The sequence below is a fragment of the Hyperolius riggenbachi genome, chromosome 5, assembly GCF_040937935.1.
Source record: "Hyperolius riggenbachi isolate aHypRig1 chromosome 5, aHypRig1.pri, whole genome shotgun sequence".
Taxonomy (NCBI): domain Eukaryota; kingdom Metazoa; phylum Chordata; class Amphibia; order Anura; family Hyperoliidae; genus Hyperolius; species Hyperolius riggenbachi.
In genome coordinates this window covers 28175718-28201857 of record NC_090650.1, presented here as the reverse complement: position 1 = coordinate 28201857, position 26140 = coordinate 28175718, and the positions used below count along the sequence as shown (strand labels likewise).

The window sequence follows — 26140 nt, the reverse complement described above, 5'->3', positions numbered from 1 at the left end:
TGAAGAAAAACAAAATGAAGACTTTCAACAAAATGAAGACTAGTCAAAGCCCTGACCTGAATCCTATTGAGATCTTGTGGCATGACCTTAAAAAGGCAGTTCATGCAAGAAAACCCTCAAAGCTGAATTACAACAATTCTGCAAAGATGAGTGGGCCAAAATTCCTCCAGAGCGCTGTAAAAGACTTGTTGCAAGTTATCGCAAACGCTTGATTGCAGTTCTTGCTGCTAAGGGTGGCTTATTTGAACAATCTAGACAAAGATACTAGCAAGCATTTCTTTTCACATGCAACCAGTTATTAGGTTCAGGGGGCAATTTCTTTTTCACACAGGGCCATGTAGGTTTTGAGTTTTTTTTTCTCACTAAATAATAAAAACCATCATTTAAAACTGCATTTTGTGTTCAATTATGTCATCTTTAACTAATGGTTAACGTTTTTTGATGAGCAGAAACATTTAAGTGTGACAAACATGCAAAAGAATAAGAAATCAGGAAGGGGGCAAATAGTTTTTCACACCACTGTAAATGCTAAATTGTTACCATTACCAAGGAATAATTTCATGGACAACAGTATTTTGGAAGACACTTTTTTATTGCCATATGAATAAAAACAATAACAAATTAAACAGGTTAAAAACTATAAATAGAATGGTATAACATTTTTATATTAAACTCTGATACAGAAGTGTATAAATAAACATTCTGGGGAAAATAAGAAATAATGTGAATGTAAACAAAAGAGGATGCAGTGTTACCACTTCCACCTTGCAACCACTGATAAACGTATCGTCAAATTCCTCCCACGGGATTGTAGGCACACCCGGGTATCTATTCTCTTGTTAGTAATGATGCTCCTGGAAGCCTTTGGAGTGCAGTACCGGCGGCTACTTTCTCTTGTAGTGCAGATCAGAACGGTACCTACTTGCTGCAAAACTATGGAGAGTGGAGAGGAGAGTGCCAAGTCCAGCATGCGGTTGTGTCGGAGTCACTCACATTACAGATGCGATTGGAATATCATGATTGGCTGCATTTTGAAGATGGCTTCATGATTGCACCAAATAAAAAGTTGAAAGTTTGGCAGGACACATGCTGCAAGTCCCACCCACTGAGGTATCGGAGCCGCTCACAGGAAGTGAGTGTCTACCCTTATTGAGTGATGACTGTAATCTTTAAGGAGTCCTGCATACTGTACCAGCGATTTGTCCAGCCTGGTTATGCAGTCCTAAGGTATACTTAACCTTGTAGTTTCCCAAATGTGCAAGTGTTTGTATTGTACCTCCAATGGGAGGAAAGAGATGCCCCTTTGCAGCATAGAATGTACCTGGGCATGCTGGGTTATTTTCAAAACAATTTCTGGTATAGTAAACTTCTGATATAATAAATCACTTTAAAGTGGACCTGAATTATTGCACAGTAGAGAAGGAAAACACAGATGAATCCACCATGTCCCTATGTAATTCTACCTTATCTGCAAGTAATGAGCCAGTGTAATTTCAGCTATCAGCTCTCTGACGAATTCTGAGCTAATATGTAAACACAGGAGGTTAATCCTTTCTTTTCTCCCAGCAAACCAGTAAGCAACCATACTGCAGCATCCCTGGGGAAGTTCTGTAGGCTGTAACAAAAAATTATTTTCTTTAAAGGTTATTATGCTGTTGCTTATCTTCAAGTCCGCTTTAAAGAAGAACTGTAGTGTGAAGAATATGGAGGCTGCCATATTTATTTCCTCTTAAACACAGTTGACTGGCAGCCCTGCTGGTCTATTTGGCTGCAGTAGTGTCTGAATCACACACCTGAAACAAGCATGCAGATAATCTTGTCAGAATAATGTCAGAAACACCTGATCTGCTGCATGCTCGTTCAGGGTCTTTGGCTTAAAGTATTAGAGGGAGAAGATCAGCAAGATAGTTAGGCAACTGGTATTACTTATAAAGAAATAAACATGGCAGCCTCCATACACCTCTCCTGTCAGTTGTCCTTTGACTGGCTTTGAATGAGGGATGATGGTCGGTGCAAGAAAAACGGGTGGTAGCATCTCTGAAACAACTTTTTTTTTAGGATTTTCTCTCCTAACAGTATCTCGGGTGTTTAGAGTGGCAGTCAGGAAAAAAAACTTCAAGCGAAAAGGACTAAACTGGTTGAACGAGAAAGGTGAAAGGCGGGCAGCACGCATAGTCCACAGCAACAGTAGGGAAACAAGACTACAAATTACAGATGAATTCAATGCAGGTGCATCACAAAGCATATCCCAAATCACAACAAGGGATGGGCTTTAGCAGGACACCATCAAGAGAGCCTTTGGTATCACCGCTAAATAGGACACATTTTATTGTCTATTTCCCAGCTGGGCAAAGGATGCATGTAGCTGCAACACCTCCTCCATGTATGCCAGTACTATCTGTCTCTGGACCTCACCTTCTGCCTCGACTGCAGCCATCCGCTGCTCAAACTGAGCCTGCTGCTCCTCTAATCGCGTCTCCAACCGCTGCTGCTGCTCCAGATGTCGAACTGCGACAGACAGTTCCTGAACCTTCTCCGTCAGCTGGACCACAAGCTGATCTGTAACTGTCATATCAGCAGCTGTGAAATAGATAGATAAATATATTGTTGCACTTCACATGAACCTTAAAGGGACTCCGAGCAGTGCAGAAACTATGGAAAGATGCATATCATTTTAAAGCTCTCTTTCTCCTTTTTCCAATGATATATAAACCACCGCCCTACGCCTTTTAGTTTTTGCTATTTTCGCGATTGAAATTGCCGCAGCTGCGATTTCGATCGCGAAAATAGAGAAAACTAAAAGGCGTAGGGCGACGATTTAGGTGTCGTCAGAAAGAGGAGAAAGAGAGCTTTAAAATTATATCCATCTTTCCATAGTTACATTGTATTACACAGGGCGACTTTTTCTCAAAGTCAGCAGCTCCATTCAGCAGAGCTCTCTTTCTCCTCTTTCTGGCGACACCTAAATCGTCGCTCTACGCCTTTTAGTTTTCTCTATTTTCGCGATCGAAATCGCGGCCGCAGCAATTTCAATCGCGAAAATAGCAAAAACTAAAAGGCGTAGGGCGGCAGTTTATATATCATTGGAAAGAGGAGAAAGAGAGCTTTAAAATGATATGCATCTTTCCATAGTTTCTGCACTGCTCGGAGTCCCTTTAAGCAACTTTATGTAAAGTTAAGCGTGTTCATCATACATTTAAAACGTTTGTGGTCGGCTTTGAGGACAGGCAGGTTCTGACAGGCTCAAGTTTCTGACTGACCACTTTTTAACCCGGTACAAAAATAAGAACCATAATGAACTTCAACAATGACAAAGGCCACGATTCACTAAGATCATACTAGTGATAATAAGGCAGGTGAAAACTTATCACCACATGTCAATCAGTAAGTGTTTTAAGTGTTAACTCACTTTAACCAATTGAGGACCGTAGGCTTACACCCCCCTAGTGAGCAGGCTATTTTTTATAATTTAGGCCACTGCAGCTTTAAGGCCTTGCTGCAGGGCCGTACAACTCAGCACTCAAGTGATCCCCCCCCCCCCTTTTCTGCCCACCAACAGAGCTTTCTGGGATGTTTGTTTATTTTTTTTTAAATATTTGTTTTATTTTTAAATACATTTTCTTAATTTTTATTACCCTCCCTCCCCCTGCCAGCCAATCACAACGGTCGACTGTCATAGGCATCAGCCTATGACAGCTGTTCGCTCTTGTGCCTCCAGAGGTGACATCTGTGTCACACGGCTGTCCCCCGTACAGTGCTGCCTTAGTACGCATCGCTGTACATTGTACATAACAGTCTCCTAGTGGTGATCGTCATTCAAGCGGAAATGCGCGCGTATCGGCGCACAATCTGCAAAATCCCGCCAGTACCCCCAGGACTTGATGCCAATTGACTTGACGCCAAACGATATTTTCCGATAGTTTTTATTTATTTTTTTCGATCGATTTTTGTTCAGTTCTATGAAAATTGATCGAAAAGATGGAAAAAACAATGACAAAAACAGCGATCGAAAAATCGCTCGAAATTAAAATCGAATTCAGATCGGACATGTTGGAAATAATCAATCTGGCAGGTATAGCTGCCAGAAAATTGTATAGTGTGTACCTAGCATTACACACTGTGATAAGAGAAGTAATTTGATCCAGGCAGGCAGAGAGCAGGGGAGGGAGGGGCAGGGGAGGGAACCAGGCAGGAGGGGAGGACACAATGCTGAGGGTGTACTCGCAAGGCTTCAGCATGAAGAAAAAAAAGGAAGTGCTACTACAGATATAAATGTGAGTCTGTCCACTACGATGTACCAGCTGTAAACTTTATATGCTCATCTAACTGTACACAGTGCATAGATTACGTATATGTATTGCAATTCAAACCTTTTTTTGGCCAGAGGTGCTCTTTAAGTCTGATTCTAGATAACATAACTATACTAAACATCTTGCTTTGTAGAAAGGTCAGCTAGGACCTTATCTACTCAAGGTCCAGACTGCCAGGCACTGCCTGGGACTAGAATGGTAAACATTTTCATTCTTTTGCAGTCTAAAACAACGATTCTAAGACATCAGAGTAATAATAATCCTAACATTTGTATAGCGCTTTTCTCCTGTTGGACTCAAAGTGCTCAAGAGCTGCAGCCACTAAGGGTGTGCTCAAGGGGCCACCCTGTAGTGTTAGGGAGTCTTGCCCAAACACTTCTTACTGAATAGGTACTGATCCTAGCCAGGATTCAAACCCTGGTCTCCCATGTCAAAGGCAGAGTCCTTAAAGAGACTCTGTAACAACAAAAACCTCCCCTGGGGGGTACTCACCTCGGGTGGGGGAAGCCTCCGGATCCTAATGAGGCTTCCCACGCCGTCCTCTGTCCCACGGGGGTCTCGCTGCAGCCCTCCGAACAGCCGGCGACAGAGCCGACTGTAGCTTCAATATTTACCTTTGCTGGCTCCAGCGGGGGCGCTGTGGCGACTTTCGGCACGGAAATAGACGGAAATACCCGATCTCCGTCGGGTCCGCTCTACTGCGCAGGCGCCGGAAACTTGCGCCTGCGCAGTAGAGCAGACCCGACGGAGATCGGGTATTTCCGCCTACTTCGGCGCCGACAGCCATCAGAGCGCCTGCGCAGGAGCCAGGAAGGTAAATATTGCGTCACGGCTGTACGGAGGGCTACAGCGAGACCCCCGAGGGACGCAGGACGGCGTGGGAAGCCTCATTAGGATCCTGAGGCTTCCCCCACCCGAGGTGAGTACCCCCCAGGGGCCGTTTTGTCGTTACAGTTCCTCTTTAAAGCGACCCTTAAGTCAGATAAAAAAAATGAGTTTTACTCACCTGTTGCTTCCCTCAGCCCCCTGCAGCTGATCGGTGCCCACGTAGAGTCGCTCCGATCCTCCTGGACCCACCGATGGCCACTTTCGGTTTCGCCGTCACCGAGGCAAGGAAGGCCGCAACAGCAGTATAGGGGGTGCTATTGTAGCTGGGGACGCGAAGAATCACTCGCGTTCCCAGCCTGACGGCCGGTGATGGCGAAACCGGAAGTGGCCGCCGGTGGGTCCAGGAGGATCGGAGCAACTCTACGTGGGCACCGATCAGCTGCAGGGGGCTGAGGGAAGCCCCAGGTAAGTAAAACTCATTTTTTTTAACTGACTTAAGTGCCACTTTAACCACTTGAGGACCCACCCTTTACCCCCCCTTAAGGACCAGCGCTGTGCTGAGTGATCTGTGCTGGGTGGGCTCTGCAGCCCCCAGCACAGATCATGTAGCAGGCAGAGAGATCAGATCACCCCCCTTTTTTCCCCACTAGGGGGATGATGTGCTGGGGGGGTCCGATCTCTCATGCCTGCATGTGGCTGGCGGGGGGGGGCAGCTCAAAGCCCCCCTCCGCGGCGAAATTCCCCCCTCCCTCTCCTACCTGCTCCCCCCCCGGAGATCAGGGCTGCACAGGACGCTATCCGTCCTGTGCAGCCAGTGACGGGACGTCCCCTGTCACATGGCGGCGATCCCCGGCCGCTGATTGGCCGGGGATCGCCGATCTGCCTTACGGCGCTACTGCGCAGCAGCGCCGTACAAATGTAAACAAAGCGGATTATTTCCGCTTGTGTTTACATTTAGCCTGCGAGCCGCCATCGGTGGCCCGCAGGCTATTCACGGAGCCCCCCGCCGTGAATTGACAGGAAGCAGCCGCTCGCCCGAGCGGCTGCTTCCTGATTAATCAGCCTGCAGCTGGCGACGCAATACTGCGTCGCTGGTCCTGCAGCTGCCACTTTGCCGACGCGCGGTATGAGTGCGCGGTCGGCAAGTGGTTAAAGGGAACCCGAGGTGGGAGGGATATGGAGGCAGCCATATTTACTTCCTTTTAAACAATACCAGTTGCCTGGCAGTCCTCCTGATCCTGTGTCTCTACTACTTTTAGCCATAGACCCTGAACAAGCATGCGGCAGATCAGGTACTCTGACTCAGCTGACTCAGTTTTTGCTGGATTAGCCATGTGCTTGTTCCAGGGTTTTGACTCAGACACTACTTATGCCAGAAGATCAACAGAGCTGCCAGGCAACTGGCATTGTTTACGAGGAAATAAATATGGCAGCCACCACATCCCTCTCACCTCGGGTTCCTTTTAACCAGTACATTATCCAGCCACCAGAGGACAAAGAAAGCTCCCAGTTTGGTCTTGAGCTTCCGCACCTGCACAATGTATGGTCTGTCAATCACTGGATCATGAAAGCCAACAGAAAGCTCATAAAGCGATTGACATCCACAACACACCCATGGCCCACCTACAGTGGGATGTGACTAATTAACCCTTGTGAAGCTAGAGGTTTTTCTGTATATAAGATCGGTCCATAGTTTTATGGGCACTTCACTTTAATCTTTTACTTTGCCTTGCACTGTAGCCTAGTTTAGCTTACTTCTGATGGAATGTAGTTCAGCTTAGCAGTGCTGACTTTTCTGAAACACATGCAAGATCTGTAATGAAATTCATAGTCTTGCTTTGCTGCTGTAACAAAGAGTGCTGACAACATGAAAACCTTGTAATTCTGATTGAAGCCAATAAATTACTTAAAGTGAATCAGAACCGCATTTAAAAAAATGAGACAGATACTTACCCAAGGAGAGGGAAGGCTCTGGGTCCTATAGAGCCTTCCGGCTCCTCTCCTGGTCCCCTCGTTCCAGTGCTGGCTCGCCCGGTAGCAGTATTTGACTAATTTAGTCAAATACTGCTTTACCCGGCCGAAGGAGGCTTCAGAGGTCTTCAGGGAGCCCGAGTGCTCCTGAAGAAGGGCGGCCCTGTACTGCACCTGCGCAAGCACGCTCTCTTGCACGCTCACGCCTGTGCAGTATGGAGCCGCACGTCTTCAGGAGGACACGGCTCCCGAACACTTCCAAATACCCTTTCGCTGGGGGATTGAGATGGGGGGGGGGGAGCCAGCACAGGATAGAGGGCACCGAGAGAGGAGACGGAAGGCTCTATACGACCCAGAGCCTTCCCTCTCCTTAGGTAAGTATTTGCTTCATTTTTTTTTTAAATGCGGTTCCCATTCACTTTAAAGTGCATGTGAGCGCCATGGTCTACATCGATCTGCTACAGCTGTGTGAATGTCAACGCTGATAAGAGACGACGTGCGTTCATTTGATCACTAGTGCTGACGGTAACTAGTAGCAACCACAAATTACAACATCCAGAAAAAATACTTACATGCAGCAGATAGGCTACGGTGCCTGCTTCTCCCGGGAGTGGGGGCGGAAGCGGGAGCAGGTCCTCGTGGCTGCAGATGGGGTGGGGAGTCAGGCAAAGCTTCTGAGTCAGGAGGTGGCAGATCTTGCTTGGGAGTCAGGGATGGAGGTGGAGCTGAGGAGGACCATGCCTGCTCCTGCTGGTATCGCCTGCGACGCTCAGCTGGAAAAGAATGTGAGAATGTTATCAATTAATATTAAACTGTAAAATACAGTGGGATGTGAAAGTTTGGGCAATGTTGTTAATCATCATGATTTTCCTGTATAAATCGTTTGTTGTTATGATAAAAAATGTAATTTAAATATATCATATAAGAGACACACACAGTGATATTTTAGAAGTGAAATGAAGTTTATTGGATGTACAGAAAGTGCGCAATAATTGTTTAGATAAAATTAGGCAGGTGCATATTTTGTCATTTTATTGATTCCAAAACCTTTAGAACTAATGATTGGAACTCAAATTGGCCTGGTAAGCTCAGTGACTCCCTGACCTACATACACTGGTGTATCCAATTATGAGAAAGAGTATTTAAGGCGGTCAATTGTAAGTCTCCCCCTCTTTTAAATTTCTCTGAAGAGTAGCAACATGGAGGTCTTAAAACAACTCTCCATCATGGTTTAGGGGAAGGATACAGAAAGCTGTTTCAGAGATTTCACCTGTCTGTTTCCACAGTTAGGAATATATTGTGGAAATGGAAGACCACAGGCTCAGTTCAAGTTAAGGCTCGAAATGGCAGACCAAGAAAAATCTTGGATAGACAGAAGCGACGAATGGTGAGAACAGTCAGAGTCAACCCACAGACTAGCACCAAAGACCTACAACACCATCTTGCTGCAGATGGAGTCACTGTGCATCGTTCAACCATTTGGCACACTTTACACAAGGAGATGCTGTATGCAGAGGAAGACTTTTCTCTGCCCACAGCTCTAACAGAGATGCTTGAGGTATGCTAAAGCACATTTGGACAAGCCAGCTTCATTTTGGAATAAGGTGCTGTGGACTGCTGAAAGTAAAATAGAGTTATTTGGGCATAACAAGGGGCGTGATGCATGGAGGAAAAACAACACAGCATTCCAGGAAAAACACCTGCTACCTACAGTAAAATATGGTGGTGGTTCCATGATGCTGTGGGGCTGTGTGGCCAGTGCAGGGTCTGGGAATCTTGTCAAAGTTAAGGGACGCATGGATTCCACTCAGTATCAGCATATTCTGGAGACCAATGTCCAGGAATCAGTGACAAAGCTGAAGCTGAGTCGGGGCTGGATCTTTCAACAAGACAACGACCGTAAACACTGCTCAAAATCCACTAAGGCATTCATGCAGAGGAACAAGTACAACGTTCTGGAATGGCCATCTCAGACCTGAATATAATTGAAAATCTGTGGTGTGAGTTAAAGAGAGCTGTCCATGCTCGGAAGCCATCAAACCTGAATGAACTGGACAGAACATGTTTTGTAAAGAGGAATGGTCCAAAATACCTTCCACCAGAATCCAGACTCTCATTGGAACCTACAGGAAGCGTTTAGAGCAGGAGTCTCAAACTCAATTTACCTGGGGGCCGCAGGAGGCAAAGTCAGGATGAGGCTGGGCCGCATAAGGGATTTCACAAAAAAGGTCGATCAGCAGCTATCCCCCCCCCCCCCCCACATTGATTTTTATTTCAAAATCAAATTCACACTGAAGCGAACTATGTTGCATATTTTACCTTATAGTTCGCTTCAGTGCTCCCATTACAGGTAACCCGCCGTGTCCCAGCCGCAAAACGAGGGCTGCAGAGCCCCCAAATCGCCGGGGGGCAATCTGGCCGGCATTTCTTGGAAGGGGCAGAGCTTTCAGCTTCAGCTCTGCCCCTCCTGACGTCAATCGCGGTGCATCACCGCCTCTCCCCGCCCCACTCTGTGAAGGAAGAGTGAGAGGGGCGGGCAGAGGCAGCGATGCGCCGCGATTGATGTCAGGAGGGGCAGAGCTGAAGCTGAAAGCTCTGCCCCTTCCAGGAAATGCCCGCGGATTGCCCCCCGGGCGATTTGGGGGCTCTGCAGCCCTCGTTTAGCGGCAGGGATGCAGCGGATTACTTGGGAGCACTGAAGCGAACTATAAGGAAGCTTTTGCCGGCGTGGGCCACAAAATATTGTATCAAGGGCCGCAAATGGCCCGCGGGCCGCGAGTTTGAGACCCCTGGTTTAGAGGCTGTAATTTCTGCAAAAGGAGGATCTACTAAATAATGATTTCATTTCTTTTTTGTAGTGTCCAAATGTATGCACCTGCCTAATTTTGTTTAAACAATTATTGCACACTTTCTGTAAATCCAATAAACTTCATTTCACTTCTCAGATATCACTGTGTGTGTCTCCTATATGATATATTTAACTGACATTTTGATTGTAACAACTAACAATTTATACAGGAAAATCATGACGATTAACAAGGTTGCCCAAACTTTCGAATCCCACTGTATATGCAAGAACACTTTACTGCAGATGGTGTACGTGGGATATTGCGCCAACTTCAACTGTATTAGGGTGTTGATGACAAAGGAATCCTATGTGTACTGTCTTCACATGTAGAATCACACGTTGTATACAAAAGTTATTGTAACAACTTTAAGATGTGCAGCGCTGCATGTGCCACCATTGCATGTACATTGTGTCACGATAGAACTTCAGAACGTCAATTTTGCCAGAGGTATTTAAACAAGTCCAATAATTTGGTTCAAAGGTAATTACTGGGATTTCTTTTTTTTTGGGGGGGGGGGGGGGGGGGGATATTTGGCAAAAGAAGAATTCATTGCATGGTGGAATAAGAACAGAACTAACACTGATAGACACTATCAAACATATACAGTTCTCAAAAGTAAGGAGGCGCCAGAAGAATAAAAGGAGGATCAGATTTAAAAAGTTAAAATTGTAGGTGGCAATGGTGGACTTGCTCACCTCACAAAGAGCACAAGCACTGGTTCAGTGTAATAAAATTATACAATTTAATTATTACTCCTTATCAGAAAAAACAAAATTGCAACGCGTTTCACGGATCTCAAGTCCGCTTCCTCAGGCAACAAAAATCACACAGGCAGGAGCAACCGTAGTGCTACGCAGATACGTATGGCGCCTCCGCCGCAGCGGAGGCGCCATACGTATCTGCGTAGCACTACGGTTGCTCCTGCCTGTGTGATTTTCTGATAAGGAGTAATAATTAAATTGTATAATTTTATTACACTGAACCAGTGCTTGTGCTCTTTGTGAGGTGAGCAAGTCCACCATTGCCACCTACAATTTTAACTTTTTAAATCTGATCCTCCTTTTATTCTTCTGGCGCCTCCTTACTTTTGAGTACATTTTGATCCACCTGGTGGATGGGTGTTGACACCCCTCGTTTTTTCTTCTACGGAGAGCGACTTTCTTAACCTGAGCGAGGACAGGTCTAATCTCCTCGCCTGCGATCGAAGTGGTTGCCCCTATTGGCAACCCATACTTGTGAGTATAAACTCTTCTTTTCCATAATTGTGCCTTATACCAAACGATAATACACCATTGGGGGCTCTCGATCTCTTCTCTTTTTCTTGTTACAAACATATACAGTTAGTTTAAAGAGGTGTTAAACTCTTGACATAATATTCAATAAAAATGTGTTTTCCTACATTTTGTAACCCATAGAGTTATCATATTTGCTTTTGCGCACAAGTATTATTATTCATTTAGAAATTAAAAGCTCCCAAAGTATAGTTTATTTGCTGTAAAAGCTGCCATTGCATTTTATTCATCGCTACAGTATTAATATATTTGTATATATGTAATATATCCAGAGATTATTTGTGAGCTGTCTGCTGTTCTAGATACTTAGGAGTTTCAGCACTGCCAGGGAATGTTTACATTCTTCTCCTGCTACAATTAAATAAACACAAGATGTTTATTCTTGTGAATATAACCTGCTACCTACAAATTCTACTGATTAATGTGCAGGCAATACTAATCAGTCCAATTTTTAAACTTACACTTTGGGAATATTCCCAAAAGAGGACATAACATTGAAATGTATTCTTGCATTCACGCAGAGGGAGTGGTAAAAGGTAACCGAACAGCCAATCACTTAATGAGAAGATCAAGTCATTGTCAAAGCTCTTGCAAATATCCACCATAGAGCACCATTAAAGGGACACTTAAGTCAAACAAAAAAAAATGAGCTTTACTCACCTAGGGCTTTCAATAGCCCCCTGCAGCTGTCCGGTGCTCTCACCGTCTTCCTCCAATCCTCCTGGCCTCACCGGCAGCCACTTCCTGTTTCGGTGACAGGAGCTGACAGGCTGGGGACGTGAGTGATTCTTCACGTTCCTGGCCACAATAGCGCCATCTATGCTGCTATAGCATATATCATATACCATATAGCAGCATAGAGGGTGCTAATGTGTCTGGGAACGCGAAGAATCACTCGCGCCCCCAGCCTGTCAGCTCCTGTCACCGAAACAGGAAGTGGCTGCCGGTGGGGCCAGGAGGATCGGAGGGAGACGGCGAGGGCACCGGACAGCTGCAGGGGGCTATTGGAAGCCCTAGGTGAGTAAAACTCATTTTTTTTGTTTGACTTAAGTGTCCCTTTAAATGCAATGGATAGAACATGGTGGTTCATTAGCAAACCAGCCGAGAGAGGGCCGCCCACTAAAACTTAGAGACCGGTCAACAAGGGCCTTCATCAGGGTGGCAGCCCAGAGTTCAAACCTGAAGTGAACCTTAACCGTCCTTAAAAAAAAAAAGTTTTACTTACCTGGGGCTTCCCCAACCCCCTGCAGCCGCCTTGTGCCTTTGCCGGTCTTCTATGATCCTCCGTTCCCCCGCCGCAAATTAGTTTAGTTTTCCCTGTCCACGCGTCTCCTTGTACGCGTTCCCGTCGTCAAGTGCATCCTGTGCAGGTGCAGTACGAGGTTTCTCTTGCTGCGCCTGCACAGGATGGCTGCAGGGGGCTTGGGGAAGCTCCAGGAAAGTGAAACTTTTTTTTTGAGGACAGTTAAGGTTCACTTTAACACAGAAGGAGTTTCACTGTTCCACACAAGAGACTGGATTATCTGTCCATAATAATTACACAAAAAACTGCAATGTACTCCATAGAGGTGACCTTTATGAGAGTAGAAAGAAAACATCAAGTCTGTAGTTGCTGGATTGGTTTTGAATTAAGAAACTGGACAAAAACTAAGATGTGGCAAGCACATTGAGACTTTCTGTCTATGTGGGTTTACTCCGGGCACTCCAGTTTCCTCCCACATTCCAAAAACATACAGATAAGTTAATTGGCTTCCTGTAATGCTTGTGTGCATAAGCAATACTGTCTGTTTACAAATCACAAGTAAAATGCTTGGGGGTTAAACTTTGACCACCCAGAGCAACAAGGCTGGTAGCGGAATAATGGAAGAGGCTACACAGGTTGCCCAGAGCAACTGCAGCTCTGGGCTTCCGATGCCGCTACAAATAAGACACAAAAGGCTTGATTCACAAAGCGGTGCTAACCCAGTTAGCACGCCTAAAAACTTTTAGGCATGCTAACCTTTGCACTAGCTCGAGTTAGCACCGCTTTGTGCTGCTGATCGCGCGCAAAGTCTCGCACCCAATTGCGCCATTGAGTGCGCAAAGTCGCATAGGGTTTAATGGCGCTGCGCGCGTACAGTTTTGAAAAAACAAACTTTGCGCACGAGTTTATTTTTATCACGCCTAAACTGAGTTTAGGCGTGATAATGGGCTTTTCACCAGCGTGCTAACTGTTAGCACCGCTTTGTGAATCAAGCCCAATGGCAGCGCAGTGCGATGTTGCGCTGCCTTTGCGATAGCAAGCATTCAGACAGGTACAAGGCAGGACTAGATTGGAGCGTAACTAGTAGGGACTAGATTGTGAGCCCCTCTGAGGGACAGTTAGTGACAAGACTATATACTCTGTACAGAGCTGCGTAATGTCGGCGCTATATAAATACTAAAATAAATAAATAAAAATGTGCAAGTGCTGCCAAAGGTGTCTCCAAAAATGTAGGCCTTTGGTTGAGTGGGTTTGAAAATCCCAACACAATGCATTTTTCCTTCATGTTGTCCAATACATTGTTCGAACGCTATACAGAAAACATTATATCCTCAAGGTGGAAGTTATAATATGCCAAAAATGGTGCGAAATTGACAAAAAATCCATGTGAATTCTAAGTTGTGAGGCTGCCTATAAAACAAGAAAAACATCAAGAGTCAATACTTTAAAAAGACATTTAATACATCCAAGTATAGTTCTTACTTACATCTTCTCAATTCCCGCCTCACTTGCTGCACCGCACCTGGAGTTTTTGATTTAAAATCGCTCCACATTGTCTGTAATTTTTTTACAGACCGTATGTGCTGAAATTTGTTTTCCAGCCGCCCCCTCAAGTGGGTCAGCAGACGCCTCTTCTTCTCCCTGCTCCCATCATCGTATCGCCCTTTCAGCATTTTCTGGAAATAAATATAAAAGGACATTTATATTGAAGTACTTGACAATTTGCATATTCTATAATATAACAGGGCGACACAGCCAATTAAACATGAAACACAATCAATTTAAAGTGAACAGAGTAATTTTTAAAAAAAATAAACACATGATGTACTTGCAAATAAATATTGCGTACTTACTTCACCGTCAATTCCTCTCAGAAGCTCAGTTTTCCTTCCATTTCTGACAAGATTTTGTCAGAACTGAAATATATCAGTTGCCGTCAATTATATATCAATTGCTGTCAGTTATAACTGAAAGGGCAACTGATGAGCAAGGTAATAACCACGTTTCCTATGACTCACATGAGCGATATTACAGTTTGCTGACCAGGAAGCTGTTATGCGGTAATGACCATTTTCAAAATAGAGAACAGAAAATTCCATTGATCACAGTGGACAAACAGGATGCAGGATAGGAGAAAGAGATTGATGAGTAGGCTACACGGTAGGTAAGTATGATGCATTTATATTTATTTTGACTTAACCTCCTTGGCGGTAATCCCGAGCTGAGCTCGGGGTATGCCGCCGGAGGTCGCCGCTCAGGCCCTGCTGGGCCGATTTGCAATCTGAAAAAAGCAGCACACGCAGCCGGCACTTTGCCAGCCGCGTGTGCTGCCCGATCGCCGCCGCTCCGCGGCGATCCGCCGCGTGCAGCGGCGAAAGAGGGTCCCCCCAGCCGCCCGAGCCCAGCGCAGCCGGAACAAACAGTTCCGGCCGGCGCTAGGGGCTGGATCGGGCGGCTCTGACGTCAGGACGTCGACTGACGTCCATGACGTCACTCCGCTCGTCGCCATGGCGACGAGGAAAGCGAAACAAGATAGGCCGCTCATTGCGGCCTATCTTGTTACTTTTGATTGCCGGAGGCGATCGAAAGTACGCTTCCGTAGCGCCCTCTAGTGGGTTTTCATGCAGCCAACTTTCAGTTGGCTGCATGAAATATTTTTTTTTTAATTTAAAAAAAAACCCATTTCAGCCTCCCTGGCAAAATAAATAAACCGCCAGGGAGGTTAATATTTCCAGTTCAGGTTTGCTTTAAGATAAATGATGATCGCCAACAAAGCATGACAGAAATTAGTTGGGGGTTGATAAGGTTAATGTTGGACAGTGACACCTCTGATTGCTAAATTTGACTCCTCTAAACCCTTTAAACCCTCTAACCTCCTCTGGATCACCCCAGCTGATAGGACAACAATCACCAACCCTATAATTAAACATTCCCTATCTGTCTGGGATAGCTGCAAATACTCCGGAAACTTACTATCCCCCCACAGGCCCCTAGCATCTTTCCTAGGGAACCCCTCTTTCCCTGCAGCCTTAATCTCACCAGCTAGCTTTCACTGGTGGGTAAACTCCCACCTCACTACGGTTTATGCCTTATCTTCAGACGCAGGCATGAAAACCTTAGCCTTCCTACATGAGCATAAGCAACTCCCCCCCACTGAACGATTCCGATACATGCAGATTTCACACTTTGTTAAATCCCACCTCTCCCTCACAGATTCCCCTCTAACTAGAACTCCATTTGAACATATCTGCGCTACAGATCCACTTTCATCTGGCACTGTCTCAACCATATATAAGGCATTATCCCATGCACAATCCAAGCACAAACCCAAATATATAGTTGACTGGGAGAAAGATTTAAATATCTCAATCGATCCTGAAGATCTGTCAGACATTTGGACTAATATCCCCAAAATTTCTATCAATGCCGACCTAGTCGAAGTTAACTATAAGCTACTTTTTAGATGGTACTTGGTCCCTTCCCGTTTGGCCAAGTTTAAAAGCAATACATCCCCAAACTGCTTCAGAGGCTGTAACGCTTCTGGAACTCAGGTCCATATTTGGTGGAAATGTACTAAAGTCCGCCGACTCTGGCTAAGAGTGTGTACTTGGGCCTCCTCGCTAGTCAACCAACCAATACCTAGGAACCCAACCCATACTTTACTGGGCCTTCCTTACCCAAACCTTACTAAATCGCAAAATACGTTGGTAAATCATATCTTTACAGCAACTAAACTGACGATTGCAGCAGCATGGAACTCTAGTCTCCTCTCCTTCGACTTGGTGAAGAGCAGATTAAGCCGCATCCTCTTCTTCGAGAAATTGCGTGCCAGACTAGAAGATAACATGACTAAATTCAACAAAATCTGGTCTTCCTTCATGGAATACTTACTAGGGGCTGACTATAGCGCTAGGATTGGCACAGTTTGACACCCCGAATCCGCCCTGGCCCTCACTGCCCAGACTGATTTGCAACAGCTGACTCTCTCCTCGTCCCATACTCTGCCCCACTTCTCTTTCTATCCCCACGTCTTTCCCTCCTTTTCCCCCTCTTTCCTTCTTTACTACTTTCTTTATCTATTGTTAGACGGGCCTTCCAGATATCTACTCCTGCCTCCACTGGGAGACAGGTAGCATTAGCTAACCACAATATCAGAACAAGATAGGCTCATGCCCAGCCAAAATTTTGGTTCTGTGAATGGGCAAGAGACATTTTGTGGTAATTATAATCACCATGACTAATCTTTACATAATTCAATGAAGGCAATGCCCTAAACTACCACAACCCTTTGGTTGCTTTATGTATGCCAGTCGACAATACCTCTGATACTTGATTATGTTTATCCCTATTATTCCTGTTATGATTGTTATTGATGTTAAATCCTGTACACGACTGTAACCTTTCCTACAGCCTATCCATATGCCAATGTCTATACAGTCTGTGCAGATTTATGTTAACATTTTATCTTACAAAATCCAATAAAAACGATTGAAATTAAATTTGACTCCTTTTGACAGTCTCGTGATTGCTGCATTTGACTCTTAAAGGCCTACCTATTACTGCTTAGATATACGGTAAGAGGAAGTTCTATCAGCTTTAGGCACAGAGGTTGAATTTTGACAACAAAGTTTTCCATGGTGGCAGTAAAAGAGGTTATATAAGGGGTGGGGGGACTAATTAGTGCACAGACTTATAGTACATACACTCTATGGAAATGGTCTACATGACTGTTATCCCAGAAGAAAGGCTCTTTTAAAGTACACCTGTCACAAAAAAAAGTGCCCCCTATGGGGTATTACCTCGGGAACGGGAAGCCTCATCATGCTAATAAGGGTTCCCCTGTCCTCTGTAGCCTCGGGAATCCAGCGTTGGCTCCCCCAAAAATTCCCCAACAAGCACTGCGCAGGCGCCCCAATATTTACGTTCAGGGTTCCAGCGCAGGTGCAAGTAGTGGCTTTCTGATGGGCTTCAGCAGAAATATCTAAGCCTGATCGGGTCTGCTCTACAGTAGAGAGGACTAGGCATGGGCTGAAATTCGGCTTTGGGTGATCCGGATAGTTACTATCCGGATTTCACCCAGTAATGCTGTGCCGGCTGGGCGGGGGGTCAAGCTTACCTCTCTGACATCTTCTTCGCTCGTCCCTCGGCGCCTCCCACGATGCGCTCTAATCCGCCGTCACGTGATTACAAACACTTCCTCCTTCCTGGTTGAAGGAGGAAGTGTTTGTAGTCACGTGACGCGCCGTGGACTGCATCATGGGAGGTGCCGAGGGACGAGCGAAGAAGACGTCAGAGAGGTAAGCTTGACCCCCCCCCCGCCCAGCATTACTGGGTGAAATCCGGATAGTAACTATCCGGATCACCCGAAGCCGAATTTCAGCCTAAGCCTAGAGAGGACCTGACCAGGCTTGGCTATTTCCTCCTGAGCCTGATGGGAAAGCCGCTACTGCGCCTGCGCTGGATCATGGTAGCTAAATATTTACCTCCCCAGTGTTTGGGGGCTTCCAGTGCTGGATCTCTGGGATGGGAGAGGACGAGGGAAGCCTCTTTAGGATCCAGGGGCTTCCCCCTCCCTAGGTAAGTACCACCCCCCCCCCCCCCCCCCCAGGGGATGTTTTTTTTAATTTAATCTAGTCTGGGTCCTCTGCGCATGTGCAGAACTCCCGTGCTAGTTGGATGATGTATTTCCGCTTCCTGTTGACTTCCTAGTGATTTGCATAAAACACATAAAAAAAAACATACAACACGTATATACAAACCAAAAATGCATTAAAACGCACGCAACACGCAAGAAAAACGCATGTGCGAAAAAAACCTCAAAAACGCAAATGCACAGAAAACACACTAAAAATGCACAAATGCCCTGAGGGTAAGGAACACACTAGGCAGAATCGCATATGCGTTTTCCACATGGAAACAGCATACGCGATTCTGCCTAGTGTGTTCCTACCCTAAGGGTCCGTTCACACTAGGGGCGTTTTTCAGCCTTTTTTCAAGCGCAGGCGATTTTTATAATCGCCCACAAAATGCTTGTGCAATGATTCCCTATGAGAGAGTTCACAGCTGAGCAATTCATTTCCGATCCGCTCAGCAAAGCGCTGCCTGTAACATTTTGGAGGCGTTTTTGCTATAATGGAAGATATAGGAATAGCTCACAAAATCACATTGTTCAGTGATTGCATTCGCGTTTTTAAGAATAAATACATTGTATTTATTATTTTCCGGGTCAAAGAGTTCACTTCCTGACTTGCGTCAGGGAGAGAATTACAAAACTGCTCTGAAAGGCGCAGTGGAGCGCTGGGAGGGGGAAAAAAAGCGCACGAAAACGCAAAACGCTTGAGTTTGCATTATCGTTTTTAAGTGTGAATGGGGCCCTAAGGGTTTGTTCACACCGAGGGCATTTTCGCCTTTTTTTAAGCACCGGCAATTTGCAAAATCGCTCTAAAAGCGATTGTGCAATGATTCCCTATGAGAGTGTTCACATATGAGCGGTTCGATTCCGATCCGCTTACCAAAGTGCTGCCTGTACCATTTTTGGGGCGATTTGCCTCAGTGGAAGGTATAGGGAAATCGCAAAGCGCTTGCAAAAATGCTTTGTATAGTGATTTCCCCAGCGCTTTCATGAATAAATACATTAAGCTCGATTCACTAAAGCGTTCCTATGCCTTGAATTGTTGTTACTGTAGACCCGGAACCATCATGCAGCATATATATATATATATTTTTTTTATAAAACAACCATTGGTGCGGTAATGTAACAGTGCATGTGTAAATTTATGTTTAATTATTTGTAAAAGGACTGGCACAGGTGGTGGGCCGCCACAGTCGCTTCCGTTGACTGAATATGAGGATGTGGTGGAGCCATTCCTTAGAACCGAGGCCCTGTATGGCATCCCCGGGGGCTATGACACGGACTTACCAAGCTCACTATCTTCTTCTCAAGCAGGTAATTGATGAAGCTGTTGTATTTTTAATGACAAATGAAGTTTGACACGTTTTACTATAGTTGTTACGTGAATACTGATTTTTTTTACTTCCCCTCTTCCCATTATTATTATTATTTCGTATTTATATAGCGCCGACATATTACGCAGCGCTGTACAGTGTATATATATATATATCTTGTCACTAACTGTCCCTCAAAGGAGCTCACAATCTAATCCCTACCATTGCCATATGTCTATATTATGTAGTGTAAGTACTGTGGTCTAGGGCCAATTTTAGGGGGAGCCAATTAACTTATCCGTATGTTTTTGGAATGTGGGAGGAAACCAGAGTGCCCGGAGGAAACCCACGCAGACACGGAGAGAACATACAAACTCTTTGCAGATAGTGCACTGGCTGGGATTCGAACCGGGGACCCAGTGCTGCAAGGCGAGAGAGCTAACCACTACGCCACCGTGCTGCCCATTATTATATATTCATGTAGGTGAGGGTGCATCTGGGGCGAGTGTGGCCGACATGGAACCCACTGATGTCGTCACAGAATCAGCTGAGGGTGCATCAGCTGCAGCGGCAACTACTGGTGAGTGTTTTTGAAAAAAATATTTGAAACAAAGCGAACTGAAGTGAGAGTGATACGGTGGATGCCATATTTACCTTCTTTTTAAACAATACCAGTTGCCCGGCTGTCCTCCTGATTAATTTGTCTACAATAGTATCTGACTCTCAACATAAACAAGCATGCAGCTAATCTTCTCAGAACTTACAATAATGTCACCAAAACATGATCTGTTGCATGCTTGTTCAGGGGCTGTGTTTAACGCCCCATCTACACTATCCCATTTTTGGTCTGTTTGGATTAATTGATTCAATTCCATACAATCCGACATGTCCGATCGGGATTCGATTCAATTTGCCATTGTTTTGCATTGGAAAATTGAATCGAATCCCGAGCGGACATGTCGGATTTAATCGAAATGAATTGTATCAAATTGAAGAGAATCGGACAAAGAATCGTATGGTGTAGATGGGGATTGTTTTGCAATGGCAACTATTGATTAGATTCTATACAATCCGACATGTCCAATTGTAATTGGATTCAATTCAATTTGCCATTGCAAAACAATGACAAATGGACTCTAATCCAATAGGACATGTCGGATTGAATACTCAAATCAATGTATGGAATCTGACAAAAAATTGGATGAAAAGCCCCATCTACACCATACGATTCTTTGTCCGATTCTATTCAATTTGATTCAATTCATTGATTCAATTTGATTAAATCTGACATGTCCGCTCGGGATTCGATTCAATTTGCCATTGCAAAACAAGGGCAAATTGAATCGAATCCCGATCAAACATGTCGGAATGAATTGAATCAATGATTTGAATCGAATCGGACCAAGAATCGTATGGTGTAGATGGGGCTATAAAATAATAAATCTGCATGCAATCTGCATTTTTGGAATACAGGCCCTAACTGGTGTAATTGTATTGATAGGTGACATTGAACCAGAAGATGTTCTGCTGGTTTTGGAGCCCATACTTGATGAGCAAACATCAGCTGGTGAGTGTTAAAATGTTGAGACATGGCCTTCTTATCTGTACAAACATGACCTTAACATGTTGTTCATTAACTTAATAGGTGAGGGGCCTTCTGTTGAGCTATCAAATTTGGAGGAAGCAGAATTTGAAGATGCTGAGTTACATCTGCACGTCTGATGAGTCGGATGAGACGTTTGGGATTCCCTCTCCAACATCACCAGAACAACACTCACTACCTTCCACACCAAGAGATGGACCCTCCCGCCCTTCATCACCACCTCCAGCAGCACAGTCCCGGGAATAGTACAATAGTGCTAGGTGGCACTCGCGCCAGTTCCTACAAGCACAAACTGAATATAGGAGGCTAATGAGCGACCACATGAGCCAGATCCATGCAGATTTGGCTGAATTTCATGGAAATGGCCAGGAAATGTTGGGCAGTTTGGGCCGAAGGACAAAATTTAGATTTGTCCCAATTGGCCGATGCCCCAAGAGCACCAAAATGTGATGTTGGGCAGATTGGCCGATGCTGCAGAATCACAGAAAGATTTGATGTGATTCTGGCACGTGTAGGCGAAGGCCAAAATGTAGCCTTGGGCCGATTGGCCGATGCACAAGTGTGCCAAAATGTGATTCTGGCCGATGCTGCAAAATCACAGTATGATTTGATTCGTCAGTTTATTAATAAATTATTTCTGTTCCAGGGCTGTGGAGTCGGAGTCGTGGAGTCGGAGTCGTGGAGTCGGGCAATTTTGGGTGCCTGGAGTCGGAGTCGGGAAAAAATGCACCGACTCCGACTCCTAATGAATTTGTAACTGTAATTAAAATAGAAAATATGATAAAATGTTCTATTTCTCAGATAAGTCATTTAAAATAATGTATATATACAGTAATAGCTGTGCTTAGTCTACAAAAATGAAATAAACCAATCAAAATTAGTTACTTGTGCTGCTTCAATAAAGCAGTCCCCGTATTTTTAAAGTCAGATATACATATCTGATTGTGACTGTATATAGGATGTGTACACAGGAATCTCTTATATATACTAAATAACATCTATACTGTAAGTATAAAGCCTGATGTGTAGCCATGTCACTAATAGAGATGGTCAACGAGATGGAAATAATTCTGCACTGATGCTGATTTATGCAAATGTATGCACTCCCTTTGCTGATGAAATCAAATAATTTGATATGTTATTAAAATTTGGTTTGGTGACTACAAATTAAAGGGAAACTGAGACGGATGAAAAGTAAAGTTTTATACATACCTGGGGCTTCCTCCAGCCCCCTTCAGGCTAATCAGTCCCTCACTGTCTTCCACCACCCGGATCTTCTGCTATGAGTCCTGGTAATTCAGCCAGTCAGCGCTGTCCGGCCGCATGTCGCTCCCACAGCCAGGAACATTCTGCACCTGCGCAATAGTGCTGCACAGGTGTAGTATGCTCCTGGCGGCGGAGTGTGTGCATGCGCACTACGCCTGACTGGCTCAAGTACCTGGACTCATAGCAGAAGATCCAGGTAGTGGAGGAGGACAACGAGGAACTGATTATCCTGAAGGCGGCTGGAGGAAGCCCCAGGTATGTATAAAACTTTAATTTCATCTGTCTCAGGTTTACTTTGTTACACAGTAGTACTATACTCTACATATGCACTCCCCACAGAGCTGCAGGGAATCCACTGAGAATGCTGTGCACATTGAACACAGAGGTGTTGTCTGTTTACAATCTCCTCATTCCCCTGCAGAGTACCTGCACATCATTCTTACATGTACCCACACTTACATTGCCTAGGGCCTGATAGATGTTCTTTGTTCCGGTTTGTACCTTTTACAAGTACTCTTACCAAGGACTAGTTTTAGTCTAAAGGGAATAAATATAGAAGTCTACATATCCTCCTCACTTCAGTTGTCTTGTAAAATTCCTAAGCGTTGGCAGTTAAGAGACAAATTTCATGTTACATACTTTTAATCAACAAAATTGTAATATGCAAATTAGAGGAGTCGGAGTCGTGGAGTCGGTGGAATCCTAAACTGAGGAGTCGGAGTCGGTGGATTTTTGGACCTACTCCACAGACTAGTTCTTTTTGGTTTACTGTGCCTTCTTCATAATGCAAATAACATTTAAGAACATGTTAATATGTATAGGTTAAAAATACATTACTGTAGGATGGTATATCATAGGCAGTAATACTCCTTTCCATTGTGTAATTTTTTCCAAAAATTTCTCAACCAAAAAAAGTGATGCATGCAGACCTCAAAATGACAAAGCATTGTGTATCAAAAATCTTCACATGCAAGCATACAGTATGTGTAAAGTCTTACTATATTGCTGGTGTCACATTGCCTTTTTTAATACAGTATTAGAATGATGTCTGCATGGCCACATTTTGGGCCCAAATGAACTGGGGTCATTTGTACTTTCACCATGGCAAAATGTTTGTTATAGTCACTTTAGGGGATTGAATAAAGTGAATAGTGGCAGTAACATGAGCTGCAGAGCAAAAATAGCTTTACTGAATCCACGCCAAGTTGCAAAAACTACAATCAATCCAAAAAACAAAATGAAGACACAAAGTGAACATGTCAAAAATACTTTATTTAATTTTTTTTTACTTTTTTTTAAGCAGATCCGAGTTGAAAAACTAACTCTGACAAGTAACTTGTCTATATATCTTTTCTAAAGTTTAGATAGTTTACCCAGCAAATCTAGCTGCAAACCGCTTCAACAGTATATGATTATTTATTCCTGTGATACAATGAGGCCAGCCATGTTCTGTTTGTCACAGGCTGAGGGCTGGAGATGCTATCAGCTTGCCTGTGTGTAATGTGATAAATTCACCCACCTCTCCTCCTCCCCTCTGCCTCTGAAATCTCTGGCTAGTAACCTCCTCCTCCTCCTGCCCAGACTGAGCTCCCATAAGCCCTTGCTACAGTGCCAAGGCACTCTAAAAAGCTGTGGGCGAGGCTTGTTTAGTTAACAGAGAATTCGAGTATTAAAACAAAACCAAAAAAAAATTAGGCTTGAGGAATGGCCTATAAACTATATAAAAGGAACACAATTATGCAATGAGTAAAAGTTTATCTTGGATCCACTTCAATCAGCGTCACTTTGTAGCATGGCCTCCTGTAAAGAGGCCATCAAATTTTGCAATTGCTGAAAAATGCGCTCCATTCTAGCACGTCCTGTAAAACAGAAACACATAATTATCCACTTATATTACACAAATGCAAAGCATGTCAAGTGTGAATAGAAGTAGTAATAATGTCCAAACTTACTGCTGCCTCTTTGTTGCTGGAGAGGGGCATCAGCTCGCACTGGCTGGGGTTCCTCGGGGTGTGGGGGGAGTGGCAGATCTTGCCTTAGTTCCTGGGGGGCTGGAGGGGGCTCAGGGCGAAGTGGTAGAGGTCCATAATCCTCCTCTGGATGGTCTGGGGGATCAGCTTGGTCGGCCAAATCCAATGGAGGTGGGTGGTCCGGAGACTCCTCCGAGTGGGACTCCTCGTGACTACGCCGACCCCGGTGTCGGCGGGGTGGTATTTGGGCATCTATGGAGCAATCAGAACATGATGTTAAGCCTCATACACACGGTCAGCAGCGGTCTTTTACGCAGCACAATTGTTAAACAGCTATTATTGGAAAAGAAGTTTAAAAAAAAAATTAAAAATTGGCGATGGTTCCAAAAGCTAATAAGACTGATAATACGTCAATCCAACAGTTGGAACGACTTCTTATCAGTCTTATAATTTTTGTTAGCAATGGCCAATTTAAAACAGTTGTTTGACAATTGTGCTGCGTAAAAGACCTCCGTTGAGCTTGTGTATGGGGCATCACAGAAAAAGATACAGAAACATCTCTCTGCAAAATCAAAACAAAAATTGTATGGTGTGTACTAGGCATCTAGGTATCTGCCTGTCCTGTTGATATTAGTCTGCATTATTGACACAACACAACAGAAAAAAGCATGGCACTAACTTAAGAGGTCACTTTAATCAGAACACAGATATGCATGCTTGTTTAGGGGCTGTAGTTTATCAATACTGACAAAATAATAACTAAGCAAGGCCTGCAATATATAAAAAATATGCTAATGTATAATACCTTTGTGGCCAATTTCCTGAACTTTCACCCCCCAAAAAATGTTTTTTTTTAGTGTATACTTTGGTCTTTGCTTTAAATCCAATAGGCTGCCTGGCTCTGTGGCTGCTTAGTCTAACATTCTTTGCAACAGAACCCCAGACCAAGCATGCACAGCTGTGACTGAAGGCACTACAAAAATTCAGAATAATTACCCAAGGACAGGCAAACACATCATAATCATTACAAAGATTAGTCAAGACCACAAAAAAGTCTCTCTTTCACAACATACATATGTGTAAAAAATTGTTTATGGGCATTACTTACTAGGCACATGTTGGTCCCTGACGTTGTGAAGTAATCTGCGGTCCCTCCGTTTTATGTCGGACCACCTCCGTTGGATTTGGCTGACTGAGTGCCGTCTCCGGAACCTCTCCCAGAGCTCTTGTTGCAGACTCTCCACAATCTGCCGTTTCTGGAAGAGGTCCCGGAGACCATCATAGTTTGACTGAAGCATCGTCTGTAACGAGAAAGGACACATTTTTAGAAACGCACACTTAACTTTAAAGGAGAACTGTAGTGAAAGGGATATGGAGACTGCCATATTTGTTTCCATTTAAGCAATACCAGTTGCCTGGCTATCCTGCTGATCCTCTGCCTCTAATACTTTCAGCCATAGACCCTGAACAAGCATGCAGCAGATCAGGAGTTTCTGACAATTTTGACAGATATGACAAGATTAGCTGCATGGTTGTTTCTGGTGTGATTCAGACACTTCTTCAGCCGAATAGATCAGCAGGGCTGCCAGGCAACTGGTATTGATACAACAAGTGGAAAGCAGCGCACAATAGGAATGTCAACTGGCAACAGTACTGTAATGGATAGCGGAGATACCGCCGCAACAGCAAGCGGCATGGCGGCTATCTCCGCGTCGCAGCTGTCAGTTTCTGCCGCACAGTTACATGCTGGTGCTTTGCCTGGTCCTTCTATCGCTCATAGACTAAGGGCTACGCGCGCGCGCCAAGCGAAAGGACCTTTATGCATCTAGAAGGGGAGTCAGCTGATCACTCGGTCAGCTGACT

At 44.6% G+C, this 26140-nt stretch overlaps 1 protein-coding gene across 4 annotated transcripts in view; it reads right to left on the bottom strand.

Annotated features, from left to right (window-relative positions):
• Positions 1–573: 573 nt before the first annotated feature.
• LOC137518050 (protein split ends-like) overlaps positions 574–26140 on the bottom strand; it is an 87579-nt gene continuing 62012 nt past the window's right edge. For 3 of the 4 annotated variants that reach the window (XM_068235256.1, XM_068235254.1, XM_068235255.1), the window contains 4 exons: positions 13980–14169; positions 7682–7882; positions 2416–2580; positions 574–933 (listed from right to left, as the gene is read on the bottom strand). In XM_068235256.1, coding sequence (XP_068091357.1) covers positions 752–933; positions 2416–2580; positions 7682–7882; positions 13980–14169 — 738 coding nt within the window. In that variant the 3' untranslated portion in view covers positions 574–751. Of the gene's footprint in view, positions 934–2415; positions 2581–7681; positions 7883–13979; positions 14170–23575; positions 24167–24259; positions 24530–25385; positions 25579–26140 lie in introns of those variants that run through there. The other variant, XM_068235257.1, reaches the window with a different exon arrangement.